The 25,327-nt window shown below is 38.0% G+C and overlaps 1 protein-coding gene across 4 annotated transcripts in view; it reads right to left on the minus strand.

Moving 5' to 3' along the window:
• LOC112978569 (rho GTPase-activating protein 7-like) overlaps positions 1 to 25,187 on the minus strand; it is a 69,263-nt gene extending 44,076 nt beyond the window's left edge. For 2 of the 4 annotated variants that reach the window (XR_003257918.1, XM_026092174.1), the window contains exons 1-4: positions 24,922 to 25,187; positions 12,773 to 12,919; positions 10,908 to 10,969; positions 8,004 to 8,138 (exon numbers count right to left, since the gene is read on the minus strand). Coding sequence is in view for 2 of the 4 variants with exons in the window: in XM_026092174.1 (XP_025947959.1) it covers positions 8,051 to 8,138; positions 10,908 to 10,969; positions 12,773 to 12,919; positions 24,922 to 24,984 (360 nt within the window). In the remaining 2 variants the exon portion in view is untranslated. Of the gene's footprint in view, positions 1 to 8,003; positions 8,139 to 10,896; positions 10,970 to 12,772; positions 12,920 to 24,921 lie in introns of all 4 variants that reach the window. The other 2 variants (XR_003257919.1, XM_026092173.1) reach the window with 2 other exon arrangements.
• Between the last annotated feature and the right edge of the window lie 140 nt (positions 25,188 to 25,327).

Here is a 25,327-nt window from a genome sequence, read left to right on the forward strand (position 1 = left end):
AATAAATTAGCATGAAATTATTTCTCAGTTTTTTTATATATAAAGAAGCTCTCTTTACTTTCTTACACAGATAATTCACTGTGTATTAAAAAAAAATACATAAAACATGTCCCCTGCCTTCAAATAATCCGTATGAAAATGAAATGAAAATAATGAATCTGATGCAAAAAAAGTGTGAGAAATGGATATTGTTAATGTAATTTAAAATTAAGTAAGCATTCTCAGAGATTGAGGGATTTAACTGTAAAAGTTCAAGGTAATATTAATTGCTATATAGCTACATTAGGATTATTGTTTTCAGATGACTTCAATGACATTTATTGTCAGTAAAAACTGGAATTGAGTAAATAATTAAGAAAAAAATTATGTTAAATATTTTATTTAAGGAATGTTGTGAAATTCACCAAACAAATTATTCAGTAAATACTTTTAAGTCAGTTCTGAAACATGCCAGAATTTGTTCCTAAATAATCATAATGATCCAAAATATTTTATTTACTTGGAACTCACACTAACATTTCAAGAGTCTCATCAATCAAGAAGATGTGGTCTTTTCAGTCCATTTGGAGAACTGCTACCATGAAGAAAGAAAACAACCCCTTCTCTATCCAACCATCTGCACACAAAGCAGTTACAGTCCAAGAAGGTGTTACCATCTCCTCGCTAAAACACTGAGCAAAATTTAAAAGGTATGTAGCAAATCAGAATAAATAAATATAATCTATAAGAGTGCATATGGGAAGGCTTTCTGGGCTATATGTGTTTGGGCAGACTTCTATTTCTTTAGTTTGTTCTTATTCTAATAAAAACAAGTCTACCCCAAAACACGAAAGAAAGTAAACTCCAAACAAAACAACCTCATTTAATTCAAATTAGATTAATGCAAAAGCAAAATGTCAAGGTGAAGTTGCAATAAAAATAACAGGTAACAATCCTTAGACATTGGATATATTAAGTGTCAAAAGACATTTAATAAAAATATGAGAGCATTTATTACTATTACCCATACACACTGTAAAGCCAAGATCCATTTTAAAATTTAAAAGCTTTGTTAAAAGGGACCAACTGCTCAATATGCCATTTTTTTAAATGAAAAGGCAGTGGCCTCCAAAATGGCCCTGTGACTTCTTTCATTCTTGTAATCTCAGGAAATAAAAGAATAAAAGTATGTAATGAAATGAAATAAAAATATGTAATGTCATGGGCTAACACTGATACACACAATAATTTTATACTGTTCACATACCTTTTCTAACTAAGGGCCTTGTTCTGCCACCATCAGCAGCAAACTCCTGAGGCAAACCATCACTGGCATTAATGCTACTCAGATACTCTATCTGTTCAGTGAGTTATATCTAAAGTTTGGCATTTTGGTATTTTTACATCTCCTTATTCAAAAAGGCAATCCTATTTTCATTGATGTTTCAATCTTGTAATTTTTTTTCTGTAAACATTTGAACTTTCTCTTCAGGAAACTACATGTTTAAACAAAGATGACCTGAAGGAATGGTAAGACTGAGCTTCACACAATTTAGGATTGTTTAGAGAATGTATTAGATGAGATTTTAATCTGCTAGGTTTCCTTTCACAATTTTTTGAAAGTTTATCTATTTATTTACAAAAATATATTGAGCAAAGCTACTACGCTACCCCTGCCCCAGTTCTCAGGCACTCGTCATGGCGTCATACTTCAGCGTAATGTGTAAGGACATGTTGTCTGGTTCACAGACAGTTTTGTGAAGGAACTGATGGAAGGCTGATGGCTGATGGGAGGAGGGAATAAAGACAAAAGGGAGAAGTGAAGGGGCTTCGATGCACTGGTACTTTTGCAAACACTCCTTCTTGTTGGGAGGGGACTTTTGGCAGAGTACTGTAAAATGCCTTGGTAAAACAGCAGATGAGAAAGCCTGCAGTATTATTTATTAATTTCAGAATATACAGGTCACTATGTTAAAGGTGGACACGTGTACTGTAAGGAAGTTGTTTGTTCTAGATTCCCTGTTAGGTTGCTTGTTTTTTTCCTGGAGCTAGTACAGGCTTTTCCTGGGACATCAAATTCTTCTATACCAAGAAACTAGATCACCTTAAGGAAGACTTCTGTCTATCAGGAACATTTGATCTTCTCAGAAATGTCTGCAAGTCTGGAGTGCTCCTTGACAATAACTGTAATCTCACAGTGTGGGTAGATCAGGGAAAAAAGGGAAATACAATCATCCTATTCAGATGTGAGAAACCACCATAACGGGGTATGGCTGGAAGAAGAGTCGGTCGCTTTGCTTGACTGTGTCACCATGCCTCTATCCCAGTGGGATACAGGTCATATTATTTACCAATAGCAAGAAGAAAAATTCTGCTAAGACAAAGTTGCAGGCCATTTGCTTCTATACTGGAATTTCAGAAACCTAATTTGTTTAACATGATTAAGGATAAATAGTAAAACAATCCATATGACTAACAACACATAGTTTGAAATTTGTTTTTTGCAAGAAGGGGAACAACTGGAGTTAGCCAGTGTTCTTCATGAGGAAGGATGGTCTTGTAGCAAAAACACAGGCCCAGGTTGGAGTATAGGTTCTCCTCTTGAACATGCTGTAACCAACCAGCGTGACTTTTAGAAAGCCAACTAGGACTTGATTTCCGCAAAGATTTCTGCATCTCTCATCTGCCTGAGCTACGCTACTTGTACACGCACATTTGGCTAAAGCATAGGCAGAAATCCTCAGCTCCATCAAAGCCAAATAACCATGTCTTCAAGCACACAATTGCGTTGTGAAAATGGAGCACCAAACCCTTTGTCTTCCTCCCTCTGGTCTAGGCCTCTTGTTTCAGCTTCCTTTCACTTCATGGGGCGTACAAAGTGGCACAAAAACAGCCACAACAGAATGGGCAGAGCATTCGCTGAGGTAAGAAATCTTTAAGCGTGCCCAGAGGTTGTACAAGTCTTCTCGGCACTTTACTATTAACTTTTTCAGTGTAGGGCAAGGTCAGAGTAAAGCATGATCTGCCGAATCTTCACCTACAGAAACACACCCTACTAGACAATGGACATAACTGCCACTCTAAATTGTACCATGAACTGATATATTTATGACCATGTCCATAAATGATAGAGTAGGAAACATATTTCAGAGCCAGGTTATATACAGTTATCTCCTAATCTTGGACGTAAAATGAAGACTATTCTTACATATTTCACAGGGAAATGAAGGATTAGCCTGAGGTTTGTAAATATGTTTAAGATTCCCAAATTGCAAAACTGTGCTAGCAGAAATGCAAACTGTTATCAGTTGTCACAATATAACTTCACTTCTGCATCGAATGCTGTCAGCTATCTCATAAAACGCTTGTAACACACACTCACTAATGGAATCCAGGGGCAGCAATACAGAACACACGATGCATGAGAAACACAATGATTTTGCTTTTCCTTTGGCTGTTTTTACTTTTGAATTTCTCTGGCATCAAACAATGTCAGAGGATCAGGCAGGCATCACATTGCCTACAGTGAGATAATGACTACTATAGAACTGGATTATAGCATTATTAGTTATATATTTCTAAACAATGTCAAAAGATATCAGATGTCTCTGGAACCCCTGACCTAAGCTCTGAAACAGTGTTTATAGCATTGACTAGCATTTCTCAGCAAAAATGAATAATCAATATCTTCTTAAAAGAATCACAAACACTTTTCAGTCATGTGGGTTACAAGGCACTATTTTGCTTCCCATTTTCTGTATTGAGTGGCTAACACAGTTAAGCTATAGTTCTACAAACAGTTTAAGCTATCATAAGCGGGCACTGATGCTGAAAGAAGCAATTCACAATCTCATCGCCAGCCACTCTTTCCCTCTCTTGCACCAGCACACATATTCATGTGGCTAAGCAGTGAATCAGATGCAGAATTCAGGTTTAAAAAAGCCCCAAAGTTATAAAAGCATTAATTTTAACCCTCTCAGTTTAATCTACTCAAGCTATTTGAGGAACTAAAGCATGAGAAATCAAAACTGTGCTAATCAGCTGTCCTTAAATAGAAAACATAAAAGCAGACTTACCACAGATAAGGAGGCAGGCACTTCCCATCAAACACAAGATCATAACTTACACACCATGGGAGGGATTTATCTCACCTAGCTTTGAGCACCTACATTTCAGCCAGTCACTCCAGGCTCTTTGAATACTCAAACAACAAAAATCAGCACTTTCAGGGCATAAAGCACTTGAACTGGATGACCTAGATTTAGGTGACTACTTCAGGATGAGACGGATCCTGCTGTAGGAGTGCCTGTCTCTCTCCACTGATTATTACTGCAGTCTAGATGTTGTAGACATGGACTTGTGATATTTGCATTTGCCACATGAAACTTGCTGTTATTTTCTTCAGTGCCTCACAAAAAGTGTTTCCCGCAGTAACTCCTTGCCTGCATTTTTGGTGTATTATATTAAATATCCTCATGATAGATTCAGGTAAGTCTTTTCTAGCTTCCACAAAATGTTTCAATGGAACAACCTGTTTGCGGGGGGATGCGTGAATGACACATCATTGCCCTAAAAACATATTTTCATGTATTATTCTGTCAAATTGTTGTAACAAATTTGAGTAATCTTTTAAAGGCATATAAACAGAAAACCGACTGTGATGTAAATTTGCCAGAGCCACTTCACTGCATCTCTTAGGCTGTCAGCATAGCTGGCATCCATGAAAGCGTGCAGTTAACATCCTGCCTTATACTGAAAATTGAACAACTGTGTCCTGCATAATTCTGTGCATATTATTCCTGAATTACAGCATCCTTGCTAATTCTAACATTGGTCTCTTGGGCTAAGTTTGCTAATCATGACAAATTGTGGAGTATTTGGTTTTCTAAATGCCTGGGTGTATGAATACCTGGGGACTGAGCTGAAACAGATAAGCTCTTTCTCACCTCATGACTCATCCAAAAATTGGAAGAGAAGAGAAACTAATGGACCAATACCCAACGGATCTGATTTATCTTTGCGTCACTCCCAAGATATGTATTATACCACTGAGGTCATGGGAGTTAAATGGATGCAAACCTAGTGTGACACAAAAGGAATTAGGCCTTTTATCATTTGGATCCATCCCTTTCATTGTAATAAAAGTAACTTTGGTGTGTCCTTTTTCAAAAATATGGAAAAGTTTGTATCTTAAGTAACAAGAGGTAAAAATTCAGTTATTAGAGAGACATGACAGAAACATGCAGAAAGACTATCTGGATCTAGATATGCCATTATTCAAATTAGACTGTAAAAAATTTGCAAAACCAAGTTTCAATATTTATGTCTGATTTACAGCACTGGCCAATTCCAAAAAAGACTTAATTTTAAAAAAAAACATTTGCCTTCAGTAGGTTTTTAGACTAGACTGTACCCTAAACAACAGTAGTGCATTCTGTGCTACACTGCTGTTACAAGAATGCTTGATACAATACATAGACTGTACTGATGAAGATTTATGGGAGTGGTATTTGCTATATTAGTATTTCCTGAAGTTCAACAGAGAAATGTAGAATTTAGAAAAGAAAAATAATCCTAAAAATATTATTTCTCTGACTTCTCTCCCAAACAACAGTATTACTGCAACACTTCAAAATATTTACAAAATATTAGTGGGGAGGCAGTTAAACAAAGATACTTGTACATACCTGAACATTTTGCTGAGGTGAAAAAAAAAATAAAGTTCAGTCAAACATCTCACTTTTTACTGAATTCTACTATCTATTCTAATTAGAACAAATTCAAATACTTGTTCTAATAACTTGTTTTATTTGTTGTTTTATTAAATTATTTGTTCAAATAATTTGCTTTTGCAGAATTGAAAAATATTTTTAAGTATTTTATTTTCTAAGGAAAGGTGGGCTAGTGGGAAGACAATTAGTAAGCAAGCGGATCCCACCTTCAAATTTCCATTTCAGGGAACAGGAGTAGGCTCATTTAATGAAATACAGAATTTGCATGGTAGCACACACATCATTCTGTAGTAGCTGGCCAATGTGACAGTTTTAAAGATGCCTTTAATATAATAGATTTTGCTTTAACCAATATTGCATAGATAACTTGAAATAAGTACCTCATTAGGAGAAAAAGAATTGCTGAGCTATTAACATAATGTGTAATTATTGCTAAAATCTATTGGCTTTGGTATCAAAGGAATGGAGGGTGGCATACGTGATGCCAATATTTGAAAATGACTCTGAAGCAATTTGTGGAAAAGACATGAGTAGGACTGATATCCATGACAGAAAATTTCTAGAAAGTATGATTAAGAGCAGAGTAAACACATGGATAGTAATGCAGGCTCATAGGGAAGTGTCAGCACAGCTTTTGGATGTCATGCTTCACTAATCTAGTTCATTTGAATAATCATGTGGATATGGATGGTCTGGTTGATACCGTACATGCCCATTTTCAAAAACCTTCTGATAAAGTTGTCTATCATAGGCTCTTAAACTAAGCTGTCAAGGAAAAAAAAGGTGTTAGGAAATACAAATTCCCTTTCAAGGCTGACTAAAAGACAGGAAAAAAAAGGCTAGGAATAAGCTGGGGTTTTTTTTAATTTTACAGTGGATAGAGCTTACCTGGTAGTCTCACCAACATATGTTCAACATACTTATAAATGGTCTGGAAAATGGGGGAATGAAAACAGGCAGTTTTCTGATGATATTAAATTTAATTTAAAAAAAAAGAGTGCAAGTTGATGCAAAAGGACCTCATGCTACTGAATAAGCATAAGATAAACTGGCAGATAAAAGTCAAAATCAATAAATACATATTCAGACACACTGGAAAAAAAACAGTCCTAGTTACTATTCACTACTTACACGATTCTTTGGATTCAATTTTTCATAGTACAAAAATTATAGGCTAACAAATGAATTATCCGGTAGCAAATTTACAACAAGAAACAGGTGTTTTTTCACATACTTCACAGTTAAACTTCAGAACTCATTGCTACAAGATGCTTTGAATACCAAAAGAAAAAATGAATACAAAAGCAATTAGCCAAAATTAATGGCAAAAAGACCCTAAGGGGCTATCAATTACAAAACTGCAATATAGCTTCTAGCCTCAATGTGTCTATACCATAAATATCTCAACAGAAGTTGAGACGGCATACCATCTCCTTACCCTGTTCTCATACTTCTTCCCTGAGCATCCAGTGTTGGCCACTGTCAAAGACAGGATACTGGACTAGAAGTACCTTTGATTCAAACCAGTGCAACTATTCTCATGTTATTTGATGTTCACAGACACTACCGGCACCTAAGTAATTTACAACTGAGGGATAAAAACATTTGCATTTGGAACTAAGACACTGATCCTGAAATAAGTTATTCTTATATGCATAAATGTAACAATATTGAGCTGTTTAGGAACTGAACTAAAGCCTGAGGAGAAATCCTCTGATGTATTTAACACACTTTGATCACAGCCTATAGCATCACATTGTAAAGAAACAAAATAAATATTGCTATTATTGATTAGAAATAGGGCTCAACTAAACCTCCAGAGCTGAACGCTTCCACTTGCAAAGAATTCGGGGTGGAATTCAAATCTGGGCCTAACAAATAGTCAAATTAAAAATGTAAAGACTCTAATTCTAAAATAATCAATGAAGAAAAAGATGTAGTAGTGACTCTATGATGCCTGCATGGGATCCATCTCATGTAACTTCCAGATAAGATGAATTATTCTTTAGACATGGCTATTTCTTTCCAAGGAGTCCAAGTGACTAGTTCAGATGTAGCAGTCTACATTAGAGGTATCTGAAATCAGATTAGATGAATCCCACTGCCCTGGAGTCTTACTGAAGACTGACCTTTTATCTGTACCCATTTTGCAGTTAGAACTCCTCCATGCACTGCAGTATTTGCAGAACAAATTACTTGAAAGAAACACAGAAATGATTTTAATGATAAACAGTAAATTCTGAGATTACTGGTCAAATCAGATTATGTTGTAGATATGCAGTAGCTACTCACATCAGTTTTTGGTCGTGCTCCAGCTGACACTGGGCTAGATGAACAATCTAGATCCTGGTAGCCTGCTCTTCTATTTTTCCAAGATCTCTTTCCTTGATGATCTCCATAAAAGCCAGTCTCCACTTGAACAGGGCACTGTAAAAGAATTTTAAAAACCCTGTAAATAAAGGCAGGTCATAAATATTTTTTTTAATGTGAGCAGCAAGATAAAAACATTGGAATTTTATTTTTATCTTTTTAAATGCTTTTTTTTCGATGTAAAGTAAACATTTGGCCTCAAACTTTTTTTTTCTTAAAAACATCTGCATCTTTCTTTTTACATTTTGCTACATTAGACATCCAGATATTTTGTAAAGTGGTTTCCTTAACAGCAAGTGTACAACAACTGGAGCACTATTAAATAGCAGTATATCCTCTTCAGTATCAAGGAACTGAATCCCCTCTACCTCAGAAAGAGAAGTGATGTTATTCAAATTATTTAAAAATATATTTTGACTTTATTTCATATTCTTTATCTAATTTAAATAGAGATACAGCAAACTCTGTTTCAAATTACAGAACCTGAACATTCCAAATCCGCTTTTCCTTGTCCCCCAAACCAGGGGAAATCTTACTCAATTGCTCCCTTCTCACACAATTTTTTAAAAGATACATGTCCTAATTCTGGTCACCATATGCACCAGGCCACACTGAATTTAATGCCAGGAAGAGACCAGCTGCACAACACTCCCCCACATATCTTGGTTTTCTTCAAAACAAGTGGGTGTATGAGCAAGGAGAAAGTTGTATTGCAATCCACCAGGATCCAAGCTGGGGACAACCAGGGAACTAGGATTGTGGGTGCACTGCAGAGTAGTCCCAAGCTGTACATCAATCAAAATCAGCCCCTTTTCTGGCTGCTTCTCTTCACAAGAGGAAAAATTTGCTGCTGGTCTGTAACAGTAACTGCCTAGTTCCTAGTTAGTATATTCCTAGGACTGTGAAAAGAGGAGGCAATGCAAAGCAAACAAAAGAGTCAGCATGCGGCCCAAAGAAATCCGAAGATAACATGCTGTTTCAAAAGCATTAAGAGGATGTGTAAGTTAAAGACAAATTTTGTTCTATGAAAATTATCTCTAATATCAGACAGGGTATTTATAATCAAACAGGATTTCTATGTCACTATTCATGAATGATAAAGGACTAAAAAAACTTAAAAATGCCATTCTCATCTTCAGATCTGCTGTTTTTTCTGTACTAACACTGGTTATTAGACATTAAATGGAAACTAGGAAGATATATTAAACAATAGTGAAACACACTGTTTACCAAAAGGCTTTTTAATCATTGTTATTTCATTTATAAACTATCTTTCTTGCTAAGAAAGATTTTTTTCATAGAAAAAGAACAGGTTTTTGAGGAGCTGTACTACTAATTGCAGTTTTTCAAAACTAGCAAATTTGCTCTTTTAGTGCATGCAGATAGCCCAGTTTCCTGTATTTATAGCATGTATTTATGGCATTGGTGAGAATGTTTCAGAAAAAAATATGGATGACAGATAATTTTTTTCTGATATCTTTACTGGACCAGATACTGAGTCAGACACCCAGTGCTATTGCCCAATGCTATTTCCCAATAAAAATTTGACCAGCTGTAATTTGCAGTTTACACAGATGTAAAGACAGGCCAAGGCAAATTAAACCTAACAGCTTATTTTAAGTTAATGAATGATTTAGAAAACACCTTAAATTTGTTCCCCAAAATACTGCTAGACCCCTACTCTCACCCACTAACTTCCATAAAATTCATTCACCCAATCATCTATTTTCATTAACTAACAAGTATTTAGATTTCTTTCTGCAACATTTTTATTCAATAGAGTATTATTAATGAAAAATATCTCCACAACGGGAAAATATAAATAATAATAAAATATCAAAAAGTTACTTCAATTAGCAGATGAAAAACCCTTCACTAGAAAATAGACTGTCTCAAGCCAGTGATTAAATTATAGGTATATGCTTGAGACAAAGCATCTGTCACACAAGCACTGGGTCATCTGTTAAAAATTGCCCATGCCCTCAAGAGACCAATATTCAGAGCAACGGCTCCAGCAAACATGCTGCCACTTATATAACACAGTCACCTAGTTCTGAGACTTTGGATCTGTGACTTTGAACTTGCATCTGTGAGCACTTTTCCCAAAATGGCTTTTCATTCATAATTTTTTGCTTCAATTCCCAGTTTATATAATGAAAACAGGATAAAAACATATGAAGAGTCCATAAGTGGTGCACTATTTTATAGATGGCAAATTTACACATTTACTAGTAAACATGTCTGAGATTGATCTTTCTATTCAAGTTTCAATGTGAATGACAATGATAAAGCATTGGATGTGTGTGGAACAAATTACAAGCTATATTAAGAAATATGGACCAAATGGGATGAATTGATAAAAGATAAATTACTCATACAACTTGTATGAAAACAACAGTTTGTTCATTTTTTTCCACAGCAACTGTCACTTTGAGATTTACAAAGTCTGCTTCTTCACAGTAAATTCATGGAAGATTTAAGAGGATCTATTTCTCTTCTTTGCCTATACAGGAAGACTGAGGTCAACTCATTTTGAAACTACTAATTCTTAAATGTTTACATTAGGGCAGATGATTCCCTTGCTCAGAAATGGCTTGATTACAAATACCTTTGCATGAGACAGCAAATGGTGTCCTACCATCAGTTCCACAACAGATTGTTCCTGACTCTTTTGGCCTGATGTTGCTGGTCTGGGCAGGAAAACCTTTGTGGTACATGACCTCTCCATCTCTTGTAGTGAAATTGGCTCTTGGATGTCTGAAGGGCTTTTTCAGTCTATCAAATAAGACCACAGTAAGAATGTGGGCTGATTTACCTGATATTTACCTGTCCATAGACAAATAAAGCAAAGAAAGTTCTGCTGCTTCAGAGTGGGAAGAAGGTGTGACCTGATGAAGAGAAAGAGGAGTGTAATTCCTCAAACATCATATTGAGAAAAATGGTGATTTTGGCACTATATTAGAAATATCCTTGGAATCTTTCTGGATTCATCTGAGCAGAAGTGAATACTGATAAGGAAAAAAAATGGTGCCAAGACCAGTGAGACTGGCTTGAAGGTGAGTTTTATCAACATGTTAACCATGGCCAGCTGTATTGCTAGCACAGGCTTTTCTCTGAGACTTATCCCTGGAAATAGGCTGTACCTGAAGTCCTGGCTTCTATACTCAAGACATGAGTCTTGCCACTGGGCGTCAGTAATAGAATAGTAAGCATCTGGGATGCTGGTATTGGTGTTCTCTATGCACAACTTTTGAYGTTGATGTCATTATGTATCAAAGACATTTGAACACATTGACTATTTGGACTTGGTTTTCACTGTCTGAACGCCAAATGTCTTTCACTGAATGCTCCAGCCATGGATTTAATCCAGTGTCCTATGATGTTTAGATCTTCATAGAAAAGGAATGATGCCTATTGAAACCATGGCTTTTGCCTTAGAATAGGCACAGGCATAAGATGACAGATGTTAGGATCACTAGTTAGCAAAATCAGACTGCCTCACAGTGGGAAGTGCTTGAACTCTGATGGCTTGAATTTCACTTTCAGGCAGAAAAGCCAGCTACATTGCCATTGTACTTTGACAGATGACATTGAGCAGTTTCCTACAAGAACACTGTCCATTAATAGACAGATAAGTAAAGACAAAGTGAATAATAAAAAGAATTCAGTTGGACAGAGCTGGTTCTGACTTGCTGACATGTACAGTAAGAACAAAATGAGAGATGGTTATGGATACTCTGTTGCTTACATTCTCACTGCAGAATATGAAAACGGATATAGCAGAAGTGCAGCACCCAGAGATGCAAGATTTTCAACTCTCCAGTCTGACAGACATGAACATCTATGTTGTGATGCACGCAGACACGTACTCAAAAAACTTACTTTTACAAAATGCACCAGCCTTGAAACATCAGAGGCAGCAAGAGCATTCAAGTAAACTCACTTTCCAGGAACTTCAAGCTAGCACCAACATTCAGAGCTGCAGTTCAACGTAACTCTATCTTCAGAACTGACTTTAATCATAGATTAAAGCAGAGAACAAATACCCCTAACTTCTTATACTGTTCCTTCTCCAATTACTTGCTTCTATAAAAAAACTTGTTTATTCAAAAATTACTAAAATTATATTATAGCTTCCCAAGCCCATTTGCCCTCAAAAAATATCTTGGGAAATTGCATGTCATCAATTTTTGACACCAGCTATMAAAAAATATTCTTAAATATATGAATGCAACTCTAAATCAATTATTCATATAAAATAAAAACAAATATTAATTCAAGTCTTAATGAAGATATATAGTGTCTCTCTTGCTGTTACGTCTTTAAATAAATACTACAAGTGCAAATAGGCTAACACCAGAACTTCATATTCACAATATTCTATAATGACGAACTGTATCAAATGCAATCACCTGGATCCAAATTCCCCTCTAAAAAGGGTATTTTATGAATTTAGCTCAAGTTGACAGAAAACTTGCAGTCTAATCCTATGACATATCTGTTCATTTGGCCTGCAGGAGTTCAAGCAGCTCATGAGATTTCATTATTACTGAGTCAAAACTGTAACTTATTTCATCCTTATAACTTGTTCCTCATCCTCTCCAGAAACACACCCAGATCTGAAAACCTTTACTTCATGAGCATCTGATAGCTAAATGTTAGCAAATGTATCATATGACACACATTCTTACCAGTAGCTTGTGCCTTTTGGCAGAAGGAGTACTGGAGGGAGAAGAGCCAGCACTGAGAGCTTCTTCAATATCTAAATTCAATTCCTCCAGTTTCTTCATAAGACATGACATAGAGTCTGACCATTCAGATTCTTTTCCTGGTTGGGTCTAAAAGAAATCAAACATACACGAAATCTTAAAACATTCAAACTTTTTGTGACTTGAAGACTCATTTTTTTGACCAGCTCTCAAGAAAAAAGCTGACCAGCTCTTTCCCTATCCTTGGGTGACTTTCTCCATTTAGAAATCTTCAGCAATCACTCCAGTCCTGATGACACATACTCATAGCTGCTCTTCGTACCCAAACGATCACACTCCACCTCTGCATATCTGAACGGCTTTCTAACACTTCATCTTGGACAAACCATTGCCAGTTCAAACTAAGCATGATCAAGACCAAAACTAAAATAACTTTAATGTCTGCTTCTTAAGCCACTTCTATTTTAACATCTCTCCACTAACTGCTCTGTCAATGAGGATCAGAAATTGAGGGTCATCATGAGTGCCGTTTTTTTTTCTTTATTACATGTCCAGGCTTAATCAAGTCTTGTAGCTATTTTCTGCCCATAAGTTTGGAAAATGCGCCTGGATGGCCAAAATACTTTGTGGGTTCCAAGCATTTTCTGTTTTAATGGATGTATTTTTCCCCTTATATCTAACCTGCTTCACTCTATAGCAAAAATTTTAATCCATTTAAGCGCAGCTGCCAAAAATACTTTTCTTATTCCTTAGTTTCCTCAAAAGTCTGTTCCAGTGACTCCTCTTAAACTTCTTTCCACAGTAGTCCCTGTGCATGCTGCCACAATATGCCTCATTTTTCTTATTCAAATCACTTTTAAAGACTCATGGCAAAAGTACAGTCACAATGACCTCCCTGCCATCAAGGGCAGCTCCAAGTCCAGGGTTTAGCCTCTATCCTGAAGCTGCTTCGCTTCTTTCATCTTTCTTATTTTTATGAATTATACGTAACTTTTGCACAGAGATCATTTTATAGCAATCAATTTTAATAGACTGAGCACACAAACACTAATATTACATTGCCATCCTTCCAAAATCCCTAAGAGTATCATATCAACAGTCCACAATACCTAGGGGAGCTAGATAAATACTATTATTATTCCTCACCTGATAAATCTTTGTGGTAATCTGTTTCCTTCTGAGGGGTTAGCAAGTGGGACATGGAGAAAATCATAATTTACGCACTATCACAGAACAAAGCTGTACAAATAGAATCCAGGAAGCTCACACCAGTACTATACTGACATATATTATTCCTCATAGAATTGCTCATCTTCACCAGAATTAACCATGAGGTCCCAGATCTTCAGACTCCTAGTCCCATATTACCCACAGGACCATATTCCCTCCAAAGGGGATAGTTTGGCTTAATATATAAAATTTCATTTTGGAACACAAAAAATTAAATGTCCACTCTTTAGTTTTCTAAATCTTTATCATTTTCAAAATTTTTCCAATCTAAAACTGAATATTTTTTCCTGGAATGCTGTTAAAAGAGCTAAGCTCTATTTCAAAAGCCTATACAATTATTTAAAACACACTCTGCAATTACTTTCCACTGTCTTCCAAAACATTTTAAATTAAAATATAGAATGTTCCACAGAAAATGAATATCAAAAGATGCTTTGCATGTTGAATCCTTTCTGAGTGAGACGATCTTTTACAGGAAATGTACGTGTTGATATATGTCTACAGTACTGATTTCTAGACAAAGTAAACATTCTACATTTTGCTTGCTAATGTACTGACCTTTACAATACTAAAGAATGCTCAGAAAAAAAAACAAATAAATCAACCCAAGCTCCAGCAACAATCGGTGTAGCACTCCGTCAAATATCATATGAAGCTTCTAGTTCTCAACACTATTAAACTAAAATTTGACAATAAGGAGCTATAAGAACGTGTCTTCTTACTAATCAGTGGTAATCAATTCTGAGATAATGATTGCATATGGAAATGAGTAAAATATGTTTCACTTCAGTGATATATGTAAAAACTGTATTTATGAAGTGACAAACATTGAAGGTTAAATTAGAAGTTTGGATTTAAAGTTCCATAAAAAGTAGGCTAGAAGAGATTTCATGAGGGCAAATGGGCCATTTCCTGTTCCATGGCAGAAAGCAGTAGTTAATATCTATATTTGGGGTGGGGGTACTTTAATTCAGTGTTTTCCGAAGAAAACACGAAGATGAAAGTTCACAGAGTCTTTAAGAAAGACTGAATTCTGAAGACATTCCACATGCATGTAATAACACACGTATGATATAATGCTACAATATACAATACAGCTGACAGAACGGCTGAGGTTGGAAGGGACCTTCAGAGATCATCTAGTCCAACCCCTTGCGCAGGCTGGGTCATCTAGAGCAGGTAGCTCAGGACCCTATCCAGACGGCTTCTGAATATCTCCAAGGATGGAGATTCCACAGTCTCTGTGGGCAACCTGTTCCAGTGCTCAGTCACCCTCACAATAAAAAAGTTTTTCCTTATGTTCAGACAGAAATGCCTGTGTTTCAGTTTGTGCCTGTTGCCTCTCATCCTGTCACTGGGCACCACTGAAGAGTGTCTGGTCCCATCCTCTTTTCTCCCTCCCTTCAGATGTTGAAATGTGTTGATAAGATCCCCCCTCAGTCTTCTCTTCTCCAGCCTGAACAGTTCCAGCTCTCTCAGCCTTTCCTCACATGACAGATGCTCCAATCCCTTAACCATCTTTGTGGCCCCTTCCTGGACTCACTCCAGCTTGTCCATGTCTCTCTTATACTGGGGAGCCCAGCACTGGACACAGCACTCCAGGTGTGGCCTCCCCAGGGCTGAGTAGAGGGGAAGGATCACCTCCCTCGGCCTGCTGGCAACACTCTTCCTAATGCAGCCCAGGATACCATTGGCCTCCTTTGCCCCAAGAGCACATTGCTGGCTCATGGTCAACTTGTTGTCCACCAGGACCCCCAGGTCCTTCTCTGCAAAGCTGCTCTCCATTCGAGAGTAGCTCTCTCTTGCCATTATTGAACTTCATGAGGTTCCTGTTGGCCCATTTCTCCAGCCAGCTGAGGTCCCTCTGAACGGAAGCACAACCATCTGGTGTATCAGCCACTCCCCCGTTTTGTGTTGTCTGCAAACTTGCTGACGGTGCACTTGGTCCTACTGTCTAGGTCATTAATGAAGATGTTAAAAAGTACTTAACCTAGGATCGACCCCTGGGGTACACTGCTAGTGGCTGCCCTCCAGTTAAGCTTTGCACCGCTGAGCACAACCCTTAGAGGCCAGCAGTTCAGGCAGTTGTCAGTCCACCTCCCTGTCCATTAATCTAGTCTGTACTTTATCAGTTTGTCGATGAGGACGTTACGGGAGACAGTGTCAAAAGCCTTACTTACTGAGGCCAAAGTAGACAACATCCACTGCTCTCCCCTCATCTACCCAGCCAGTCACTCCATCAGAGAAGGCTATCAGGTTGGTTAAGCATGGTTTCCCCACTGTGAATCCATGCTGACTACTCCTGATCACCTGCTTGTCCTTCATGTGCTTGGAAATGGTATCCAGGATTAGCTGCTTCACCACTTTCACAGGGATGGAGGTGAGGCTGACTGGCCTGTAGTTCCCTAGGTCCTCCTTCTTGCCCTTTTGGAAGACTGGAGTGGCATTTGCTTTCTTTCAGTTATCAGAAACCTCTCCTGATTGCAGTGACCTTTCAAAGATAATCGAGAGCAGCCTCACAATAATATCAACCAGCTTCCTCAGCTCTTGTGGTGCATCCTGTCAGGACCCATAGACTTGTGTATGTGCATTTTACTTAAATGATCCTTAACCTAGCTCCATATGCTATGAGGCACACTTGGCCTTTATCTTGACAAATATTTTTGTATTGTATCAATACTTCTTTCTAGCATTTGTCAATACTCTGCAGTACAGTATATATAGATGTGCCAAAACCAACAGTTCTTATTTTCTTTTTCTATAATAGAACTCAAATCACAGTCACTTCTTACAAATACAAGCTTTAAAGAGCTCTCCCAAACTAAAACTCCCCTAGTTTCCATTAAATTTTGTCTTTCTAGTTCAGTAAGATTCTAAATTATGTCTATTAAATTAAGGGGATGAGGAAAAAGATGGGTTTTCATTATCCTTCAATACAAAGCTAAATGGGCCTAGTTAACAAGTGACATTCATTAATTAGAAAATTGGCACAAAAGCGACATCTGGAACAAAAGCTGATTGGCTATTATTTCAAAGGTTGCCTGAAATTCCTGCTGAACAGCAAAAACATGCTACTTACATTTAAAAATATAGAGCTTGCACAGTAGGACTTCTAACATGAGAACAAATTCTGTCAAATTCACTTAAAAAGTACACAGTTCCTCAGTGTTTAGTTCAAATAACTAGGCTGGATACTATGAAAGGGTGACAGATAGGGTAGAACAGCTTTTGAGTATCAGTGTATCTTGTCCATAGCAACTACAGAGGCAGTAGGGCTGGAGCATCTTTGGAAGCTTTTATATACTCTCCTTCAGGAAGAAAAGTCGGAGTATGAAGTGGCTACGAGTCATGGACTGTTTTATTCATTGTTTTCCCCCTTAAAAAAAAAAAAAAAAAAGGTATATTGGGAGAACAATCCTTCCCATACACTCAAGGTCTCCCTTATTGTTTGAGCCACTATCATTCAGCAGCGCATGGGAACACTGTCATTTTCATCTTTTAAAATACCAGAAAATCATGAAAATAGAAGTGTATTACAGAAACACTTTTTGCATTATCTTGGAATACCCTTAACATGAGAACAATAGAGGAAAATGAGACAAGAGAATCCCTTGTTAAACAAAAAGAGAAGTGACCTTATCTACGAAGATCATGTCATACATTAGGCAGAAAAAGAAGTACTGGTTTTGAAAGAGAATTTCCTTGCCATACAGATTTGTCAAGCACCATATATTCAGGTTAGACATAAAGGAATACAAATATTACAAAACATAATTTTATATTTAGCACAGAGAATAATGCTTATGTTGTATGTGCTTCCATATAAAGCAGTTACTAATGCAGCTGTTATACAACTGGGTTAATTCTTCAGATACAACAACTACCTAATGTGTAATATTTGCTGAGACATATTTAGTGATCAGCCAAACATAAAATTTAGTTATAGGTTGCTGTTTCCTACAGCAGTTGCAGCCTGTTCTTTTAACAGCAAATTTAATGTTTTTGTTATAAGTACACATGCAAACTCAGATTTCATTACTACCAATTAACAAAGGACAGAGGTAAAAAAGGGCACAAGATTGCAGCCCATCATCTAATCAATAACTTGTTCTTTTCCTCAGACTGAGAAGTAAATACATTCCAGACATTCAATTATTTGTGCCTTTTGGACCAAAAGCTTCTGCACCCTGTTTTTCAGCTTTCAAGTGTTCTTCACTAATCTTATTCAGCAAAAACATCTGTGATAAAAGCCATGTTTGTTTCAATGTTTTGCCCATAAAGCTTGCTGCAATGGGTGTAATAGCTGCCAGCAAATCTAAATTTAAACTGAAAGAATGTGGCAAAAAAAGTACAAGCTCATATAGAACACTCAGAGGTCAGGGTTAACCTTGCTGCCAGACCTCACCATATACTGGAAGCAGAAAGACTTCCAAATGAAGGGTTATGAGAAAATTGCACAATTCTAAATTTATCTGTTATCTTATGGCATTCGCTGCAGAATTTTTCAATAGACTCAATTGTTCTAATAACTAATATAATGTAGAACTGCTAGTGATAAATTACTAACCTCCAAATGAAAAATATCAATGCTATTTAACCCTCCTCCCTAATATTAAACTGGTTTAGATAAAATTCTTTGATGTGCTGAGTAGATACAAAAATAATGATTTTTGTATTGCAGTGACCAAATATCATATTTTGCTCTTGCTCCACTGATGGGGCTCCTCTGTTGCCAAAAGAAGCTCTGTGCAAAAGAAGTTCTCAGCAACCATTCATGGCTTTGCCCACAGGGGCTGATGGAGGAAGCCAGATTGGATCCATATACAAAATCCTGCTGAAAAAAAGCATTTAAAATACAAAGGATTCTTTTATTCTCAAAATAGATTTGTGTGTGCACTCTATACTGAAGATAAAATACTTCCAAAGGGAATTTTGCCACATACTCCCCAACAGTGCTGCCTAAATAAAGAGGCTTTAGATGGACAACTAATGTGTGGCACCTTTCCCCTGGAAAGCAGGTAAGGTAAACACTCTAGTTAGAAACCTTTTTACTTCTAAGAATAATATTCCTACCCATCTGAAATGATTAGGGAAAGTCTTTTCAATCTTGTAAGTCAGCAGGCAAAAACATGAGCATGGCTAGGCTGCTGAGAGGGAGGCAGCTTATCAGGGATGTCTTGTTATAAGGTTGAGAGAGAGCTGGACCTCTCTTATCCCAAATATGAGGAAGCATTTACTAAAGATGGACTACTAGGATCAAAGTAGCTTCTCCAAAGCAAAGGTACAGAAATACTAACATGAAAATAGTGTTAACCTATTTTAATGGAAATACCTGTTACAGGATGAACTCCTCTCCTCCAAACCTCTGATATATACACTTAAATATGGCTGCATGGAGCTTTGTTTTTTCTTCCTTCTCCTTTCTCAGATGTGCTCCTTTGCGCACATCTGCCTGAGGGTGTGCTGTCCCAAGCTATGCAGTTCTTCAAGCAAGTTTTCAGTAGTGACACAAGGCATATAAATCTGATTAAGCCTTGTACACATTTGCTGGTCTACACCAAATTAAACTGGTTTTTGAAAACACGTAAGGTTATTTCTGCTCGTAGTGCCACCATAACACTGACTTCATCTTTCAGTAGCTTAACTGTACATTTCTATAACCTGCATGTTTGTATTTTAGTAAACTGTTAGCTACATCTTTGCGAGGCAATGCTTAGTTTGAGTACAATATAAAAAAAATTCTGGAAATGCTAACTTCAAGATATAGAACAATCAGGATATACACTTTTTCCTCCCTAATGATTAAAAGGTTCAGAACATGGAGGAAAAGGGAACCCCAAAAGGTGGTACCATGTGAAAATAATGGAACACAACCCCTATCTCAATTCTAGTATTTCACTTTTTAACGGCAAACTCATATTAGCTTAGCAAAAAATTCACTCAGTATTTGTAATAGCTTTTTATCTTTTGAACAACGAACTGGTAAATCTGGTCTTTAATTTGCAGTCAGCACACTCATTCTGCATAGTGATAATGTCCATTATATAAAAGGAGGAACACAGAATCCCCAAGTCCCATCTCCCTTTAAAGGGTTCCTGCATCAATTCTTAAGAACTGTTGCTCTCAGCTAGACAGTACAGAAACAGCATTACCAAAGGAGTCTTCCAAATATTTATTAGTTTACAGAAATATTTCCCAGGGGAAGAAACCCGAATTAATTTCTGGGACTGAAAGCCATAAGCAGTATCAGCATAGCGCCACACCCAGGACAAGAGAGAGATGGAAAGGAGAGCAGAAAGGAACTCACTTGAAGAAAGGTCAAAGGCAAAGTGTTTTGAAAAACAAATCACACACTACCTCGGAAGTTTTAAAGGACAGTGGCCCATTGTTCCAGATACTCTAGTACATAAACTCTGCTGCAGTTAACTTTTAGTAAAGGCAACTAGTTTTGTAATGGACTTTTAATTTTAAAAAATGACAGCATAAAATGACATGTACTGTTTTTAACACAAAATTGTAATACCATTTGGTCAAATGATTAAAACTTTTTCCTCCAGTTCACAATACCTACAGCAAAATTCTCCACCTTCTAACAAATTATTATGTCAGGCAACACTGAATTTCACAAACAGGCTGTCTGACAAGCCTGCACTGTCGACACATGCTACAGATCTGGCACCCAAAATGCCAGGCAAGCTGTCTTAATTGACATCTGCTTCTATTTCAGCATACGAATTATCCTCTTGGGTTATCCCATCTTCAGCTGCTTCAGAATGGATGCCAGCTCATCATTTATCTGTTCAGAATTAGAACATTTCCTCCACCTTCAAACAAGTTAACTGTGCTTCTTATATGCCAAATCACACCTGCTCTAAGTTGCGGTCAAACTTCCAACTCTGGTCTATTTGCATTTGTTTTGGCACCATCTTCAAGAAACAGTGGTTGTATCTAGTGATCAAGAATGCCAAAATAGCTTGCACACACAGGTACTAAGATGCATTTTACTTACACTTTACCAAAATTATAAACTTCAGAGTAGCAGTAACTCTTACAATAACTGCCTTGAAAAATACAATTAACCTGTGTCTTGTTTATAGAAGAGTATTTTTCAGCAGTGCTTATTGACTTGCCATGCTGTGTTTCAGACTGTGATTCACAAGAGGTGATGGGCTCTCATGCCGCTAAATCCAAAAAGAGTTACACACAGTACTGTGTAATTTACAAGTCCTTCTCCCCACTGTTTTTAGTTGTGGCTATAAACTGTCTTTTCAGATTGGAATAGGACTCTGTTTTTTTAAGGCAGGGTTATCTCTTCATAAAAACACACTGGTTAGAGCTATCCAGGATGCTGAAGAGCTGGGCTCAGTTTCATCTTTGGCCTAATGCAATTTATATCATCTCTCCCATAATATAAAAAAAATGAGCAGTGAAAAGAAAAGTAGCATCATTTTTGCTGAGATCTGCATACAACTGACTGCAAATAGTTCCTTCCCTCCTTCTTGCTGAAGCTGTGTCACTGCGTGGAAACAATTCAGGATTAGTTAGGCCAAAGAAAGAGGAAACAAGCATGATAATCTAGTGGCACCTATCTTGAAGGGAACAAATCAGAAGAGTTTTGAGAGTTTTATCCAGCAACTATCCTCCATAAAATATATGAACAGTTCTACAAAACTAGTATATGGATCTTCCTAGTCCTGCAAACAGGACTTCGTCCCCAAATTATGCATTTGAGTTCCTTCTATCACACATACTTTCTCTTATTTGTCCAATGAATCTCAGATTATTTTTGCACAAGCAGAGCTAGAAGAGAAACTATCCCCAGAACAGCTTGTCATCAGAAATTATGAAAGATAGAAAACGTAGGCTAAAGGCTTCCAAACAGCTGAGAAACAGAACCCTTATCCACTACATTTTGGAGAGGACTAATCACTTTTTTCCATGAAAAACGGAAATACAGCACCTCCTTCTTTTATGAAGAAAGTGGCAGCCACCATTGCATGTTGTAGAAATCCTGATGCTCTGAAAGTATGTGTAGGCTCTATGGACACCAAAGTGACTCAAGAGTAATCAGTCCCACCTGCCTGCCAGCTCCTGACTAAGATCTGCCTCAAGACAAGCATCATGTTGCTTAGCCCCAGTATGAATGGTATGATTTTTGGCATACGCAGGAAAAAAGCAGCTGGGAGAACTTAAATTGAGACAAGCACTCCAGAAAATAACAAAAGAACAGCCACCAGCAGGCTTTACTACTGGATGGGAACACTGGAGCCTCAAGAGAGGGAAAACTGGTGCCTTGCACCTAAAACAAAGTATTAGGTATTATACCCTGATTCGCAGCATGGTAAGCATGACCCCATCCTTAGCAGTGATTTGAGCCAACATGGGTGGTCTCCCCCAGTCACCAGCCAAGGGAGTAGCTGTGGAAAGCACACAACTGTTAATGGGTCATTTGTGCATGTCATTACTTGTTACTGTTCAAGTAGTGTTTTGTTTAGCACCACTGCTCTACTAATTTTTGTTAGTTTTATTAATCTTAGCTAATGAAGTAAGCAGTTGTATTAAGCAAGGGTTCATCTATTTTCTTGGCACTTCACCACCCATGCTAATCAGTCAACTGTCACAGCACACCTTGACAAAAATTCAGTGTTTGGCGTGTAGGCAAAAGGTGTTACAGGTACCAAGAGCTGTGAATCAATCTCTGCATCCCAGTGCCATGGCTGCCCTGACAATGTAACACAGAAGTTATGTCATTTTCTTTGAAGTCAAAGAACTCCAGAGCAGACTCTGAAGAGATGAAGATGTTTAAGAATGCAGACAGAGCTTTAGTAAGACTTTGGCAAATAACTAAACGTAAATAAAGAACGTAGCTTGAACACCTTTAAAAAGAAAAAAACCTGTCTGCTCTCTATGTACGTAACAATCTTACTATAATTTTTCTTAACACACCAACATTCTTATGTTCGCAATTTTCAGTTATTTTAACAAAAAAAAAAAAAAAGATAAACGCAGTGATAGAATTTTCCAGGAAACTGGTACTAGAGATGTTCCAGGTATTATGGAACTTCAGCCATACAGTATATTTTGGATTAAGAGTCATATGGAACTTCTGTGGTGTCTACATTACATATAAAAACATAATTCAGAAAAACACTATTGATAAATATGAAACATGTAAAATGATTCCACTACTGCTATTAGATTTGTGGCAAACTATAATGAAAAATAAATACTGTACAGGATTTTAAAAAGGGACACAATTTCCACAATTCACAAACATTCACAGGGTTCTGTCAAGTGTGACCTTGCTCCCTGCCCAGAAGTTCTTACATTCAACTATCAAGAAGAAATATTAAGGTTAGCAGTCCACTTCTAAACAGAAATTAGAAATTAACAGAGGAAAATAACCAATGAAAGGCACCTTTATGAATTCAAAAGTACTCAAGGACAAAGAAAAGAAAGCTTGGCAGAACAGAATATATTCTTGATGATTAAGAATAGGTGAAAATAGGGAAGAAGACGAAACATGAATTATGAGGAAGCAAAATGATAAAAAAATGAAATAATGTAAAACTTCTAACTATATCATGAACTGTTTTTCTTCCAGCTTACAATAAAGAAAGGGCATTCATCCCAGATCCAGAAATGTAATTAGGCCATATTTTCACTAGAAGTTCAACACCTAAGTACCCAGGTTTAACTTCTAGGACTGCAGTATTATCCAAACATAGGTTAAGTTCCATCTATGGATATGCTGTGAGTTAAGTATCTATTAATATATTTAAATACATTTTAAAGAAAGACTATATAAACTACTCTTGAAACTCTTGAAATTTTTAGAGCAACAGAAGTGACAAGTTGTGTAGCCTTTATTTATTTATAAGATTACTTCAAGAACTTATAATACTGATATAGAACTCACATATCTATTTTTCTTAAGTATATGCAACTATAATTAAGATATCTCTATATTATTTCAAATTATTTAACTTCATGCCAAATCATGCTAATCTGTTGAACTGAAGTATCAAAGGACATTTATAAAAACATTCAGTATGTATGCTAATGGTAATAGCCTGGGCTGAGCTTTCCCATACTATACCAACATTAACTACATCAAAGTCCTTGTGGTTGCTGCAACATAACACAGACCTGCCTGTATTATAATGCCTGGTTATAAAAACACCAAATTAAAAAGTGGCATATCCTTTAATTTCTGTGCATTTATGACATACACACTCGTATCACCTAAGAGTCAGATGGCAACCTGCTTTCAAAATATTAGCTCTCACAGAGACCCTCCCTGTAATTTCAGGGACACAGCAGAACAACCTAATGCCCAGTAAGCCTTTTTTCCTTTAAGGAACCTACAGCAGAGAAAGAACAAGCAGAGAAAGAACAAAGAAAGGTTTTCTCCACTTCAATTTAAAACCAGATCTGGTACATTTTGACCTTATACGGCAATATGAGGCAGGCCACCAGATTTCACCCAGGTCACCTCAGCATTTAGCCCTAAAATAACTTCAATTTGGCTAGGGCATACTTAAAGAAAAACAAGCAAAGAAAAACAACAACAAAAACCCCACACAATCTGTTGCTCTTTCCACCCTACACTTCTAGGAGGATTTATTTCATCAAAAAAAACAGTCACAGACCAAGTTGTGCTGTCTCTACACCCTTCTGCTCAAGGGCACGGTACGATGCCACCCCCACCGAGTAAGTGGCAAGGGGCAGGAAGGCCAGGCCGTGCCGCCGCCCGCTCTCGCACCGCCTAAAGCCCACAGCGCGGAGTCCAGTCCCGCTCCCCCGGCCAAGGCAGCGGCGGAGCAGGCCGAGGTGAGGGGAAGCGCCCGCAGGGCCCGCTCCCCTCCACCCCCCGGCCAAGGAGGGGGGAGTCAGGCTACCTCTCGAGGCAGCCGCGCCCCTTCCCGCGGCGGCGGCGGCTTCCTCCTCCGGCGAGGAGCCATTTGGCAAGGGCAGCCGTGAGGGCCCTGCCCCCCCCCGCCCAGCCGCCAAGCTCGGAGCGGCCTCCCCGCCCGGCCGCGAAGCACGACGCGGGGCAGCGCATAGGCCGCAGGGGACGGCGCCCCTCTGAAAGGGAGGTAAAAGGCTCGCCGCGCCGCCGCCGCTCCGCGGGGCGCTGGCCTCGCTAAACGGCTTCCCGCGCCGCGGCCCGGCCCGGCCCGGCCCGGCGCCGCAACAATAGCCGCAGCCGGGCCGCCCGCGCCCAACGGCGGCGAGGCCGAGCCCGCCCTTTCGCGGGGCTCGCACGCGCTGAGGAGGGAGAGGGGGCGAGGGGGCGGGGCGCCG

This window comes from Apteryx rowi, unplaced genomic scaffold (assembly GCF_003343035.1).
Source record: "Apteryx rowi isolate R43461 unplaced genomic scaffold, aptRow1 scaffold_943, whole genome shotgun sequence".
Taxonomy (NCBI): domain Eukaryota; kingdom Metazoa; phylum Chordata; class Aves; order Apterygiformes; family Apterygidae; genus Apteryx; species Apteryx rowi.